General features: G+C 35.7%; 2 protein-coding genes across 2 annotated transcripts; one reads left to right on the top strand and one right to left on the bottom strand.

Annotated features, from left to right (window-relative positions):
- The first annotated feature begins 1418 nt into the window (after nucleotides 1-1418).
- LOC110887944 (reticuline oxidase) lies at nucleotides 1419-3169 on the top strand. Its single transcript, XM_022135501.2, has one exon. It carries the CDS (start codon nucleotides 1425-1427, stop codon nucleotides 3072-3074), a length of 1650 nt encoding a protein of 549 aa, XP_021991193.2. The 5' UTR covers nucleotides 1419-1424; the 3' UTR covers nucleotides 3075-3169.
- Nucleotides 3170-3535: 366 nt separating this feature from the next.
- LOC110913120 (CLP protease regulatory subunit CLPX3, mitochondrial) lies at nucleotides 3536-10914 on the bottom strand. Its single transcript, XM_022157976.2, has 15 exons — nucleotides 9686-10914; nucleotides 9541-9602; nucleotides 9329-9426; nucleotides 9159-9238; nucleotides 8684-8734; nucleotides 8247-8321; nucleotides 8088-8165; nucleotides 7482-7538; nucleotides 6140-6210; nucleotides 5950-6049; nucleotides 5013-5117; nucleotides 4563-4625; nucleotides 4223-4345; nucleotides 3947-4105; nucleotides 3536-3859 (listed from the first exon to the last, which is right to left on the bottom strand). The coding sequence occupies exons 1-15, from the start codon at nucleotides 10541-10543 to the stop codon at nucleotides 3797-3799; spliced, it is 2043 nt and encodes a 680-aa protein (XP_022013668.1). The 5' UTR covers nucleotides 10544-10914; the 3' UTR covers nucleotides 3536-3796.
- Between the last annotated feature and the right edge of the window lie 5425 nt (nucleotides 10915-16339).

Raw genomic sequence — 16339 nt, 5'->3', positions numbered from 1 at the left:
TGAATGGTGTTATATACTTGGTGAATGGTGTTATACACTTCCTATAATTAAGGTGGCGGTTATGAGAAGTTTTTTATTAATTGAATTAATGATAAAATTACTTGTTTACCCTTTTCAATTAATTTAGATCTAATGGCTAAGATTCTTTCTTACCTTTCTCACACTTTTGATCTTTTTTACAATAACCTTACCCATTATTATTATACTAGTAGGGTACCCGCACTCGTTTCTGGTAGTTTTTTTATTCGTATAATAAAATTGCTTCAAATCTTAAATTACCACTACTATCATCAAGTTTATCACAAATACATTTAACTTTGTTTGAGTTATATAATCTCTATCTCTATACCTGATAATTAAAAATCTCAGGAGACACATGACACAATTGTAGACATCATTTTTTCCGTCCAAACCGTATACCTATTTAACTACACATGGATTCTTACCCGTTTCAAATTTACCCAATTTCCTTATCAATATAATATTTAAAACATTGTTTATTTCTTTTTCATTAACCTTTCACGTCTTCATTATTTAACTTTACCATTTTTATAATAAGATATTAATTCACCGTTAATTTGTTTTCATTTTCTAAATTATGTATTTAAGAATTGTGATTTCTTTTTCTTTTTCTTTTTCTTTTTCTTGTCTTTTCTATTCCACGTCCATATTTAAATTTACAAAATAAAACGAAGTTTTACTAATACAAGCCACCGTGTAATATATCATATGCTAACCTAGTATGTATTAATAAAATATTATTAAAAAAAAAAAAAACTAGTGGATTATACATGACCTAACCTAGTAGTTTACAAATTACAATAATCATAATCATAGGTTGAGAAAGATCCATACCACTTGGACTCACGTTGATTTTCACGTCAATATCTTAATAAACTTCCCGATCATATATACGTCGTTCAAACTTCAAAGACATATGTAATTAATCTGTTATGTTTTAAAAACCTGTTTGTTCAACAAATGGAACAATCATACAACAACGTTAATTATGTCAAAATCATGAAGACAAAATGCGTCCGATTTGACCTCTAAAACTTGGTATTTTTGGTATGAAAATTCAACAAATCATTAGACTTTTACCGTTTAAATCTATCCAAATAATCAAACAGCCCACTGTTTCTCAATCTTTATCATATAATATAATATTATTACAGAAAGCTCAGTTTGTCTGCATGCAGCTTCACAAGTTCTTCAACAAATTAAGAAAATGGCAATGGCCGGCGTTATACGTTAGTATCTGGTTTACATTCATCTGTTTGTCGTCTCCTAACAATCACTATGATTCTTCATATAATATTAACACTAATCATGCATATAAATCCACCTTCAACTGTTCAACATTACTCAAATCTTTTATGGGGTGTAATCTTTTGCATAAGATCACCATCTTTGTGTTCTTGACCATGAATGTTTCTGTACCTTTGTTAGCTTATGAACATGAACATGAAGATCAAGATCAAGAAGAACCTACTGATGTGTTCATTTCGTGTTTAACTCGGTTTGGTGTTGGTAACTTTTCGACTCTTTTGAGCTCGAATAATGACTCCTCGTCATCGGTTTACTACGAGCTTCTTAATTTCTCGATTCAGAATCTTCGGTTTTCGGGTTTGGGGTTACCTAAACCGGCTGTTATTGTGTTCCCGGAGACGAAGGAGCAGTTGGTGAAAACGGTTGTGTGTGCTCGAGAGTCGTCGCTAGAGATTAGGGTCCGGGGTGGTGGTCATAGCTACGAGGGGGTGTCGTCCGTGGCCATGGACGGGCATCCGTTTGTGGTGATAGATCTTACAAGGCTGGACCGTGTTTCGGTGGATGTGAACTCGGGTACCGCGTGGGTAGAAGCGGGTGCGACACTTGGTCAAACGTATTGTGCGATAGCGGAGTCGAGCATTGTCCATGGTTTCTCGGCGGGTTCATGCCCGACTGTTGGCATGGGTGGTCACATTTCGGGTGGTGGGTTCGGGTTATTGTCAAGGAAATATGGCTTGGCGGCCGATAATGTAGTTGATGCGGTTTTAGTAACTGCTGAGGGGGAGTTGCTAAACCGCGCCGCGATGGGAGAGGATGTTTTTTGGGCGATACGAGGTGGTGGAGGTGGGGCTTGGGGAATTGTGTACGCTTGGAATGTTAAATTATCAAGTGTACCAGAAATAGTCACTTGTTTTATCGTGTCTAGACCAGGCACGAAAGGACAAGTGGCCGATCTAGTAAATAGATGGCAACATGTTGCACCTAAATTGCATGACGACTTCTACCTATCGTCTTTTGTTGGTGCGGGTTTGCCTGAACGGAAGAACAAACCTGGCATATCGGCTACGTTCAAAGGGTTCTACTTGGGACCGAAAACCAAAGCATTATCGATCATAAACCAAACTTTCCCGGAGTTACGAGTAGTTGAAAATGACTGTAAAGAAATGAGTTGGATCGAGTCTGTTCTTTTCTTCTCGGGATACGGAAATCAAAGCACAGTTTCCGACTTGAAAAACCGGTTCTTACAAGACAAACTATACTACAAGGCCAAATCAGACTATGTCCAGAAACCAATTCCAAGATTCGGCCTAACCACAGCACTTGACATACTCGAGAAACAACCAAAAGGGTATGTAATTCTCGATCCGTATGGTGGGGTAATGGAAACAATAAGTAGTGATTCGATTCCTTTTCCTCATAGAAAAGGGAATATCTTCACTATTCAGTATCTAGTAGAATGGAAAGAAACCGATAATGACAAAACCAATGACTATATAGCATGGATACGGGGCTTTCATGGCTCGATGACACCTTACGTAGCACGAGATCCACGATCTGCGTATGTTAACTACATGGATGTTGATCTAGGAGTGATGAACTGGATCAAAACTAGGGTCGAGTCAAGCGATGATGATGCAGTTGAGATATGTCGGAAATGGGGAGAGAGGTATTTTGGTAACAACTACAATCGACTGGTGAAAGCGAAGACACAAATCGATCCGTACAACGTTTTTAGGCATCAACAAAGTATCCCTCCAATGTCTTTGGAGAACAAGAATCTAAAGGGAAGTATGTTGAGTGAGTAATGTTAGGAGTAAGTGGTGTGAATCAGATTGTCCATTTTCCTTTTTACTATGTAAAATTTTGTGAAGTACCCTACAAACACCTTTAGTTTTCTTTCGTTAGAGCTCTTAGGCTGGACGTTAGGCTGGACGGTATGGAGACCGTCCAGCCCCGTCTTGCCCCCTCTCCATTTCCCCCACTTCGTCGCCGTGCCTCTCGTCGAGATCGTCGGGGTGTGACGAATTCGACGGGCCTCCCATCTCTTACACACATATACATACAACATATACATACATATATTTTAGGCCCATCCCCCATTTCCTTACCTCCATCCTCACACCTGATCTACATGGCGCTTACGTGGCGGATCATCCTACAAGAATGGGCTTCTACCATACCGCATAGCCTTATATTAATATTGGTAACACTCCAAATAAAACATATAAGGATTTTTTATCCACATAAGTCATTGAATACAAAACAATGCCCATGAAAATCAGCTTGAATCCTTGCATTTAGGAAGTTTGTTTACAGTTTACAGCTTTAAAAGGGAAAGTTGAATCCGAACTTTTTTTTTTTTATTTTCTTGCCTACCGACCCGAATCAGATGCTATTCTGTTCTACATCGTCATGTATAAATATAATTTACAACCACTTTATGAATGGTTTTTACAATGCAATCAACAAAGTAAACTTCATTCTACATTAATTTTAAAAATTGATTAAAGTTGTATCGCTTGTGATCTTACATACTCATGGCTTTTGATGAAACGTCGTCTTCACCTTCCAATATCTGCCCATCGGCTTCCTGCAAAACATGAAGCATAGAGCGGGTCAAACCTATAGTTGACTCGAATATGGAACTGATCTTGTGGGAAAAAGTCGAAGTTCATACCATTTGTTCTTTACACTTGGTCTTTGCAAGATAATTTTCTAATGCACCGTCACCACGGAGGATTTTTCCACCACATCCCGGTTTATCTACTGACCCAACCGACTCCTCGTCAATCACCACTGCATCTATTCGATCATCTCCCGTCTTGACATCTGGAATCTGAGCTCCAAACAAAAAAACAGGAATGTAAATATGTGATTTATGGTGGATATTAAGAAATTTTAACTTTTTTTGTAATTTTAATGAAGATGAAGCAACTTATACGGTTATACTTACCTCATACATAGAGTCGGTTAAAAGAGTTTCGAGTATGGCTCTTAATCCTCTAGCACCGGTGTTCTTAACCATTGCTTTTTGAGCAATTAATCTTAATGCCTTCTCTGTGAAGTGTAATTTGACCTGTATTCATGAAAAATAAAATCAACTTTGAGCTACTTTCGGCCCGTTTGATCATTTCATGTGGACCTGTATAGCTATTTGTTTTTTTAATTTGTATGGCCCGTTGGATGAAAAACATAATCCGAAATCCCGAATCGATCAGCTTATAAGTTTATAGGGCTAAAATTTCCAACTCTAGTCAAAATAAAACTAAATGAACAATTAGTTAAATGCTTACGTCGTTCATCTGAAACAACTTCTTGTATTGTTTACCAAGAGCATTCTTGGGTTCCATGAGGACCTGCATGGAAGTAATTATATTTACTATAAATATGCTATTTTGTCACATCAATCAACTTTGGCATTAACCAACTTTAGCCCCTCAACTTTAATAATGACATGTTAAACCCCTTAACTAAAACATCAAACAACTTTAACTTTCCCGATTTGCTTATTTTGATCTACATTTCGGACCCGTTGCGGAGCTAGTTGATTTTAAAGTCTCAACTAAAATCACTATCTGATTATTACAACTTTAACATAGAAAATCACATCTTAGATTATAGATGATTATGTTATCTAATTATTCAAAATCAATAATCACTTTCAAAACACAAATTAAACACCCCCAAAATCAAAACTTAAAAGTCACACTCCCGTGAAGTAACACAACAAACAACAAACTTACCTGAACAAGTTGGTCCTCGGTTAGAGCTAATAAACTAAGTAAAATGGGAAAACGTCCTATAAACTCCGGAATGAGTCCATATGCTATAAGATCACTACTTTCAACCTGAAAAGGGCCAAAACAAAATAACCAATAATTATTTAGGCTTGTAAACGAACCGAACATTTATGAACTGTTCGTGAACTTGTTCGGCGGGAAGTTCATTTATGTTCGTTTATTTAATAAACGAATGAACATAAACACACTTTTTTGTTCATTTAATTAAACGAATGAACATGAACACACGTTTTGTTCGTTCATCTATTTTCGTGAACGTCCGTTTATGTTCGTTCATTTGTGTTCATTTGTATACATTTGTTTATGCTCGTTCGTTTATGTTTGTTTCAAATATTTATATATATATTAAACATAATAAGAAATTTCTAACTACTTATATAAATAAAACTAATTGGTAATTGGGCTTTCTAGTAATAAAAATGGGTTTACCAATGAAATTTATCGTAATTAATCACTAATTAATATATAAAAAATTATTTTATATTCGTTAATGTTTAGTCAATTATGTTCATTTGTGTTCATTTATGTTTGTTTAATCATGTTCATTTGTGTTGTTTATTGTTTGTTAAATTATGTTCGTTTAAGTTTGTTTGTTTATGTTCATTTATGTTCGGAATTGTTCGTTTAGGTTTTTAACGAAAGAACATAAACAAACACGAACATGCCCATTTATTAATTAACGAACATGACCAAAAAAATGTGTCGATTATATGTTCGTGTTCGGTTAAAGCTAAATGAACGGAACATGAACATGCCTCAGTTCCTGTCCGTGTTCGTTCAGCTTATTTACAGGCTTAGTATTTTTAATGCGTAAAAATCTCCTAATACATTTTCTTCAATATTTAGAGCCATATTTAACAGTAATTATAGTGAAGCTTACAGAATTAAGTAAAGATGATGTCACAGCAGCACTGGTCACTTTACCGCTTCTCATATTTGCACGAACCGGTGCTCCGAAACCAATTGAAGAATCCTGTCGTCTGATATAAAGGTGAGTTTTACGCTAGCAATTTATGCATGAAATCAAATTTTGATTACAAAAATAATACAGAAAATTAACTAGTAATCACCTCTCGGATATGGTTTTTTCCAAATCTACAAATGCTCCACCGCAAATGAAAAGGATGTCTTTTGTATCTATCTACAAGTTCATTATGGAGCATAACTTAGTAAAAACTTAATGCGAAGAAAACGTCATCCGAAACATGAAATTGGCATCATATACTTTCTGATAAAGGTGACAACTGCCAACTTCGACCCAACTGTACTTACATATGCGTTTGTATTTTATCTCAAATGAGTTGTATATAGAAGTATAGGTGGGCAAAAAACCAGTTTGTTAACCAGAACCGGTAAATAACCGGTAGACCAGTAACCGGTAAATAACCGGTAGACCAGTAACCGGTTCCTAGTTAATATTAACTGCCGGTTCGTAACCGAGGGTTATTTTAACCCATACACCGGTTAACTGGGAAAAATCGAAAAAAAGAAAAAAAACTTGAAAATAACCGGTTATTAACCGAACTGGTTAAAGTGAATAACTGAACCAGTTAAAGTAAAACCGGTTAAAGCAAAAAACGAAAATAACCGCCTAAACCGGTTACTAAAATTTACCGAAATGTGCACCTCTATATAGAACATAGAAGTAGCTAAAAGCGGAACAGGCCATATTGGTCGAACCATTACAACCTCCATACACCTTTTAACTCTAAAGTATTGATTATTAACTATTAACAATATTGTGTTTTTTATCATAAGAAATAATTAAAACCTATAAAAAAGGATTTAAAAAACGAACAAAAAAAATGTGTGCAGATCAACTAGCGATCTACTTCTAAATTGTGAAAATTGTAATCCAATGCAAAAATTAGAAGCAAAATGAAAGCCAAAAATGTTTATCGACTATAATAGTATAATATCAAATTTAAGCAGTTAATGCGGTAAAATATCGGATATCGGTCAAGGACCAATATTTGATATTTAGGTTATGGCGGTGGCGGGATATGGGTAATTTTAATATCATGAAGAATTTATACATATAGCAATTTAACACTAACAATTAACCTTTTGCAACTTGCAAAACACTAACAATTGTAGCAAGTAGGAACCGGTTAAGACTTAAAACACCAACAATTAACAATTAAGACTTAAAACACTAATAGCAGCAATAAGAAAATATCGAATGGTAGAACTAAGAAGAAAGGTACTGATATCAGGAAAACCGGTGATATATCAATCAAATATCGATCCAATATCACCGATAACATCGGTACCGATATTTGACACCGATATTTCACATGAGGACCGATAACCGATATATCGGTGATATATCACCGATATTAACTGCATAGTATCAAATGTGGGAATATGAAAGAAATTATAAAAATGGCTTTATTACAATATATGGACTACCTGAATGTTTTCGCCTCGAGGATGCTTCCTGGCCCCCTTTTCAGGCACATTCACAATCTGCAAATTTATAATATTTATACTACATTTAAAATGTTTATCAACTGTAATGGTATAATCACATAGTTGTTAAAAGACATCGCCTCTTGCGCCTAGGCCCATTTTTCAGGTGAGGCAAGGTAGTTGCGCTTTAAGTCGAGGAAATTGCGCTTTAATTCTCTAGGTGATGGTTCATGCGTAGATTCCGGCGAGATTCCTAGATTCCGGAGAGTTTCCGGCTAAATTCTCTAAATTCCGACAAGATTCTAGCCAAATTTCTACTTTTATCCAACGAAAACTACTTTTCTACACTAATACACTAATATTTTTAGAACTTTTGGTTCTAAATAGATGATATATAGTTTTATATAATAATTTTTGTTTATTTTATTTGAAGAATAGTATTCTTTTTCTAATACATAATATAGTTTAACTTTTTTTCATTATGCGCTTAATTTTTCTCAGGCCCTCGCCTTTTTTGCGCTTTGCGCCTAGGCCCCAGGCGAGGCCTATCACTTATAATATTTTATAACATTTACTGATAAGGAGTATAAATGTATAATTACTTACTGTTCCTTCCAACATCTTCAGTAGAGCTTGCTGAACACCCTCACCGGAAACATCTCTGCTAATATTCATGCTCTCAGCCTGTAAGATTAATTAAACAATGTTAACAAATATATATAAGTAATTGGGAAGATTAATAAAAAATAACATAAACAAAAAGACCTTCTTGATTATCTTATCAACTTCATCAATGTAAACCATCCCTTGTTGTGCTGCTTGAACATTGAACTCAGCAACCTTCATACCATATTGAAACTCCAAATGATAAGCTCACTAATAAACTCGTGTATATTAAATAAATAGTAAACAGGATAAACACCGTAAAATTCAGACAAGTACACCCAAAAAAAAAAAACAACCATAGCTTCAGAAAAAAGATTAAAACATGCAAACAAAAGATATAACTCTTGACTTCTAAAGTCAAACTCACAATTTTGTTGTTCGAAAAATACAGGGCGGTATATAATTTATTACAATTGATAATCATGGTAAATTAAATCAAGAATTTGAAGATAACTAACTTGATTAAGGTGCAAAATTCTCTTTTTTTATCGAAATAAATGATAAGAGCAAATTTTTAAACAAAATAAAAGTTATACCGTTAGTAGCTTGTGTAATATGGATTCAACATCTTCACCAACATAACCAGCCTGCAGAATAATAATAATAATAATAAAAACCACTTCCTTAAAATCAGTATGTAAATTAAAGGTTGAAATGAAACAATCAGGAAAGACACCTCACGTGCGTGAGGAGCTTAATATTCAAAAAGTTATAATCAATATGCATGAATTAAAAATAAACTTAATAACAATTCACGTACATAGAAAACTAAAGAGCTGATACAGAGGAATCTTTTCTAAACTTAAAACTATTTTACAAGGCTTCTCACTAGGTTTCTTAAATATGTTTATATTAAGTTTTATAAAAATGACTTAGTTTATAAAACGTGTTCATATTTTATCACCAATAAAGTAGTGAATGCCTTTCTGCAATGAACCATGATATATCTGAACTATACACATCAGTTTTCAATTCATCACCACAAAAAGAAAGATAATAGATCTAACTTACCTGTGTTAACGTTGTTGCGTCTGCAATGACAAATGGAACATTAACAAAGCGAGCAAGTGTCTTTGCAAGTAACGTCTTTCCTGTTTTAATAAAGCCAAATCAACATACTCAACAATATGCGAACAACTTAAAACGATCCGATATGAAATAAACAGCCTCGTCAGTCATACCGGAGCCAGTTGGACCCATTAAAAGTACATTGCTTTTCTCTAACTCTACATTATCGTCATCATCTTCTACGCTAGCTGTTCCTGATTCTACTCCTGACCTAAATTTCAATAACAACTTCATTTAACCTTATTCAAGAAATCGGCATGCAATAACGGCTATACGCAAGCTAAACATTATGTATGATTGTGTCGGAAAATGTCAAGTAACTAACCCTTTCTGCAACGAACCATGATATATCCTTTTGTAATGGTTATATACAGCAACCGAAAGCACCTGAACATTAATTGGAAAACCAAATCAAACAAAAACAAAGAACAAAACATCATATTAATATCCAAAAGGGTTAAATTCACAACCTTTTTGGCCTGAGTTTGACCAATGACAAACTTATCAAGCCCCTGAACAATCTCTTTCGGCGTTGGCAAATCCTTCCCCAAATTCGACCCGCCCCACCCGCCATTCTTCTCACCACCATCCCCACCGCCACCACCACTGCCGCCCGCACGAACAACATTAACCCCCGGTGCAAAAGGCGGTCCAGGTGGCGTATGCACCGCAATTCCATTACTCGACGGCGGTTGAGTAGCCGGAGGAAGATTCCCCCAATTCTCCGGTGGATCACCGCCGTAATTCCGCAACGTCTCCCAAAACGACGCCTTAAGCTTATTCGCAGTAATATTATCCTCATCACTGTTATTATTCTTCTTATCTTTCCCATTTCCAGCACTTCTAAACCTACCAATCTCAATAAACCTACCCTGTAGTGGAGCCATTTTGTACGGACGGAAATAATAAGCAGATTTACAATTAGGACACAAACTAACCGCCTGATTACCTAACTTTCTATCTGCATCATAAGCACTGGGATTCGGCGGTGTTTCCCACTCATCTCGAGGATCAATTTCCGGTGAAACTGGTGGCGGAATGACGTTGCGGTTATCGGAAAATATCAGATCCATCGGTTTACAACACCGAGGGCAATTAGCTTCCGTTTTAATCCTACGTGTCATCGACGACGTCGTTTTACCGTTATTATCATCAAAACCACCACCACCAGCACCGCCGCCGCCGTGCTCCGATTTGTACCGAGCTTGCACACCGATTAACGGAATGTACGGACGATCAATTCCGGCGGTTAATTTGACAAACCCTAGGTGGAATCTGGTGGAATCGATAACTTCTCGAAGCTTCCTGAATCTCCATAACGCAGACATCGTGGCCTGAAATGATAAAATCTATACGGTTTTCTCGAATTGGATGCAATCGATGAGGAATTGTGCGATAAACTGTTGCAACAATCGGGATCTTTGTGTAATAATATACGAAAGTGCTATATAAGATGAGAATCGTGCATCTGATCCATAAATTAATCCAAATTGGGATGAAATTAGTGTTGAATTGCAGGAATCGAGGCAGGGAAAAAGGGGTGGCGTTGAGAATTTTGAGAAATTTGGACAGGAAAGGGAGAATTTGTTGGTTAAAAGTGATGGAGATTGCTCTGCAATCTTGTGTTCTGTTTCACTTTTTCATTATCTGCTTGCATGTTTAGTGATGTCAATGCTTGGTCCTTTTACTATGCCAACATTTTATAATTTCTTTCGGTTTCTATCTTCTTGAGTTTTCTTAAAGAGAGAAAAGATCAGAAAATGAGATGTCCTTGTTGAAGCTTTTTTTTTTTTAACGAGCGGGGTTAGATTAAAGACGCACCATCGAGTAAACAAAAAGTGTTCTTTGGGCAAAGTGGGACGGACTTCTACCACTTTCGCACTAGACTATACCTCGAACTTTAAAAATTTATAGTTTAGCGTAGGCCTATTGTTTAGTATTGTTCGGTTTGTTTCGAATCCCACACCATACTAGACCAAGAATCAACTTGAATTGGACGCTTTTGAACATGTGATTCTGGTTTGAAGTTTTTGGTTAATGATTGTTTATAAGTTTAGTGTAAAGTACGAAAAATCGTCCTTTATGTTGACATCAGATTGCAAATTATATCATTTACCTTCAAAACGTATTGCAAATCCTTGCACATTACGTCCTTTGACCTAACTAGGTTAGTTTTCATGGTTAAATATAACCAAATGAACCCCAAGGGTATTTTAGTCATTTTACTCTGAATAATAAATTAAATAATTATAATCATAAAAAATAATTATGTTTAGAAATATGTATATACTAGGTTATCACTCGTGAATACTCACGGGTTGGACAATTTAAATGATGTAACAACGAAGTAAAATTTATTTAAAATGTACGATGTCGTATTTGTAAGATTAATATCTTTATCAACTATTACAAGTTTGAGTAAAACTTAACTTTTAACTATGGACAAAGACACGTATAACTGACCATGTCAATAGACTACTTATCTAAAAAACAAACCAACTTTGGATAATGGTTATATTTACTTGTGATTCAACCTGTGTATCAATAAGTATTTCTCTAAAATATATTAAGAAAATTAAAACATTACAAAGTTAAAGAAATATATATAAGATATTACCAAATGTAATTAGTCATCAAAAATTAATTATCAATTAGACATTAGATGTAATTATCAATTTGACATCAAATGCAGTTAGTTTATACGAAAATGGAAAAAGTTTGCCTTTTTTCAAGGTTCCTTCCCTCACAATTTTAATTTTGTGGGTCCCAATTTTTATGATGTGAGGTAAATTTCTCATAGTCCATTTTTAATGAATGGATTATATTTTTATTAGAAATAGGTCAAATCATATAAACTGGCTAAAGTAGAATATGGTGAAACAGGATGAATATAGCAACAATTTTATTAAATAATCAATATTTAATTTACCCATTAAACTGCTTTACTGTACAATTGATTTGATGTTAACTTAATCCATTCATTGAATCTTTGATGATAAAAAACAAACAAATGCATCTATTTTGGGACCCCTTCCTTGAAAACATAAAGAATGTTATGTATATTTTGTTTGTCTTTATACATTCTTCATGCCATTTTCCACACATTTTGTCAAATAGGAATAGCATCTTCAGGTTGGGCAATTAATTCAGGAGTTTCCATCAAATTCATCTCGTTGTTTGCAAATGCTACGACACCATGTCCACCGAAGGATGTCAGTCACAAAACAATAAAAGATAACTAATTTGCTATCAAGATGACATTAAAAATTTGGTTCGACTTGTTTGGGATACAAGTCAACCTAAATTGACCCAGAAGTAAAATTTATAATTATCTACATGATAAATGAGAAGAAACATATAACCTACAAGCATACTCCTGGTGTGCAATGCAACTTCTGCAAAGGATAAATGTATGAGACCCACATTTTTTTGAATGCTACTTTTCCCTTTTTACCCCTGGTTGGGGAATTTATTTATGGGTAAATCATGAAACTAGCCTTGACCACGCCGTTTTTTCAATTTTGGCCAACTGACCCGGCTCCACGAGGCGGCACCGTCAACTGAACCGGCTCGAACCTTGTGTTGTGCCGGCTCAAGGAGTTCCTTCAACGATGACCAATATGATGGAGACACGTGTCCGACAAACGGCTCGGATCAGCTGAAACGGCTCCTAGCATTCCTGAACTGGCTCGAATCTTGTGTTGTGCCGGCTCGTAGCATACCTGAACCGGCTCGAACCTTGTGTTGTGCCGGCTCGTAGCATACCTGTGCCGGCTCGTGGCATACCATCACTCCACCGCCACCGCCACCATCACCTCCACCGCCACCATCACTCCACCGCCACCATCAAAACCAGTACTCTCTCTCTCTTTCTCAAAACCAGTACTCTCTCTATCTCTTTCTCAAAAACACTGATCTTTAACGGGAGGTGGGCTTGGTGATGGTGGGTTTGTCGGCAGAGGAGGGAAGGAGGAAAAGGGGGTGGCGTTTTGGTTCGGCGGTTGTAGTGTTATGGTGGTTTGGTGGAGGTGGGTATGGGTTAAGGAGGCGGAGCAGTGGCGGTGGAGGTGATGGTGGCGGTGGAGGTGATGGTGGCGGTGGAGATGAATGTGTCTCTCTCACACACAAACACACACTGAAGTACCAACTTTTATCCTCCTGCAACGTGCTGCAACGTGACAGAGATATAGAGACTAGGGGACAAATGGACACGTGGCAAAAAACGGTTGGTTGCTTGAAAGGATTTTTTGAGCCGGGTGGGGATTCGTGAAACGGCATTTTATGGGGTGTCAACAGGCTATTTTTGAAATTTTGACCAAGTGTTAGCTATTTTGATGATTTCCCCTTTATTTATTGGCTCTTAGGCCATGGCACAATACTTATATCACATGGAAGTAAAGGAAAGATAACATATTTGCAAATTTTGCATATTAATGATCCATTGTTACATTGCTGCAAAAATTAGACATGCGGATATTAATCATGTCTTAAACTGAGCCTAATAAATCGATTCAACTATCTATAAAGCTTTTTTTAGAATATGTAGAAAATTATTGAAGAATGATAACAATTAGTATTAGTCATTTCTTTTATTGGCAATTAAAGACAATGTTTCAAAGCTTTTTTTATGATTTTCGTATTAATATGTAAAACAGTTCGAAAACATAGAATTGTTAAATTTATCAGACCTTATGATTGGAGAAATGACACGAGATCGAGGAAATTATTTATATTATAATTATTTATTAGTAATAATTAATGCATAGAGCAAACTTTTGAACTAAATTGGTTAGAAAAATAAAAAACAAATTATCAAAAAACAAACGGATAAAGAGACGGAAAGTGTGTCTAAATTCAAACCGCTGTTACTGAAAAAACCAGTACTGATACCCTATAGTACCGTTATTGAAAACCAAAAAAGTGAGTGTCGATTTTGTTCATCTGTACCGGCTCGATATGGTATCAGTTGAGACTGCGAATTGGTGAAAATGCTTATCCTTTAGCTACCAAGAGCAAAGAAGTAGTGATAAAATACTTGTAAACCATCATTTTCAAAATTACAGGTTCAACTTTTTTTAAGAAACGGGTCAACTTGTATTCATTATAACCGGTCAAACATATGAAATAAAATAATAACTCCAAAAATAAATTGAGACTAAAATAGCCTAACATCAACCTTTTAAAGTGACACAATTGTTATTTTTATAATGTAACTTTTGTAGCAATATCTAATCCATTATCCATGCATTGGCATGTAAAGCCCATAACCTGTTCCTTAACCCATGAGTCCCCCATCTCAGCCACATCAATATATAATCATATGAACATCAAAAGATACGGTTAAATCTAAAGAAACGAACACACACATACGATAAGGTTAAATCTAAAGAAATGAAGACACACATACAAAAAGTATGTTATAGTAGAACACCATGCTTTTAATTAATTAAAATGAAATTGAACTCTTGTAACATATATAACTTTGGTGATGGACAACTAATAAAAAAGATCACATCATCATATAAGGTTTTGTTAGAAACTCAACCATTTTTCATCTTAAAGTTTTAGATGAATTCAAAGAAACACCTGGATAAGTGTAGCTGCAAATTGCCCTTCTCCAGCAGCAGCACCAAAAAAGGCCAACATCACCCATGGCCATTATATTGCCACCACCTCCACGTCCCAACCACTACCACGATCAGCACCACTGCCGTCATTATTGCGCCGCCTCCACCACCAGAATAAAATTTGTTTGAACTGCGCAGTTTTGATACCGAACAGAAACAAAGGGTTTTAGTTAGATGCAAAACATGAACACACTATGCACAAATAAAGTTATCTATCAATATATTACATAGCATACAAAGTACCCCAAAAACAACAATAATATAATAAAATTGAGTAAAATAGTGCATATCTATCACCAACATGAAGATTAAAATTGGAAAAGAACATAGAAAATTAAAGTTAAAAGACCACACAGGGAACAAAGAACCGAACTGGGACAGTTTGGTTCTTGGTAGTTTAATGTTTATTAAATCCTGCTATAACATATCACAAATCATTTATTTTATGATAATATTAATACAACTAACTACCTGACTTGCACGAAGCTCAAGTGCTACCTCCTCTTTGCAGTTAGCTTTATCTGAAACAACAAAAACACAACAGTATCATAAGGTCTGATAAATACATATTAAAAGGATTGGCACATCAAATTCTGGCTCCAATTTTGGGACACTTTCATTCTTTTAGTAGACTGGCACAACTGAACGAACTATTAAAAAGATGAGTATTATTACAATATACAACATTACAAATAGACGTTTACAAACAGCACACAGCCGGTAGCCGACACTTATACAAAAGTATCTATTCTAACTTATTAGCCAACCCAACCTTTTCTCACCTACTCCCTATACAAAAGTCAAAACAGACCTTCAATCATTCATTGTAGAATTTAAGAATTCATATTTTGTGTGGAAATTTACATGTGAGTAGGGAGGAGCATGGTACCGGACTAGTACCAGTACTTTGTAAAGCGGGTATCAGTATCAGTATCTAAAAAAACATTGATCTAAATTGACCGGAATCAATTAGATCGGGGGTTTTGTCTCTGCATCAAAAGGGTTAATCTTCTTGTCAATTCAGTGGTTGGTTGGACTACTTCTCTGGTGATCACTGCAAAACAGAAAGCTGTTAGACTCGCCACGGGGAGAATGGGGGTTCTCTCCGTGACCACCCTCCGGCGTGAGAATAAGTATAGTGATCTCAAAGGAAGAAGATGAAGTAGTAAGAGTGAGAGTAAGTGAAAGTAACTTGTGAGATCATACCTGAAGCATCTTATTTATAACTAGATTTTGGCGGGAAAATGGTGTAACGGAGATAGTAATGGAAGATACTTTTTCGTTGGCGGTTATCTTTTCTTTCCGTCAATCGTTAACTTCACATCCATGCACACGGATCGTGGGTCTAATTGACGGTTGGGGAGATGCCACGTGGAAAGTGGTTTTGTATAGATCTTTCTTCAAGTTGGTGCCATCATCATGATTTAGATGAGCGTCTAAGATTGTGCCACGTCACATTCGGTTGTAACCGAATGACTATGCACGATGAGTATTTAT

Source organism: Helianthus annuus, chromosome 2 (assembly GCF_002127325.2).
Source record: "Helianthus annuus cultivar XRQ/B chromosome 2, HanXRQr2.0-SUNRISE, whole genome shotgun sequence".
NCBI lineage: Eukaryota > Viridiplantae > Streptophyta > Magnoliopsida > Asterales > Asteraceae > Helianthus > Helianthus annuus.
Note: the sequence above shows the minus strand (reverse complement) of the source record. Positions and strands in the feature narration are given on the sequence as shown.

What these genes read in the sequence shown, in the direction of transcription:
- LOC110887944 (XM_022135501.2), top strand. Translation starts at nt 1,425, where the DNA reads ATGAATGTTTCTGTACCTTTGTTAGCTTATGAACATGAACATGAAGAT.
- LOC110913120 (XM_022157976.2), bottom strand. Translation starts at nt 10,543, where the DNA reads ATGTCTGCGTTATGGAGATTCAGGAAGCTTCGAGAAGTTATCGATTCC. An exon ending in CATCATCTTTACTTAATTCT is followed by an intron (nt 5,118 to 5,949) that starts GTAAGCTTCACT and finishes GGCCCTTTTCAG; the next exon opens with GTTGAAAGTAGTGATCTTAT. An exon ending in TAACCGACTCTATGTATGAG is followed by an intron (nt 4,106 to 4,222) that starts GTAAGTATAACC and finishes TTTGGAGCTCAG; the next exon opens with ATTCCAGATGTCAAGACGGG.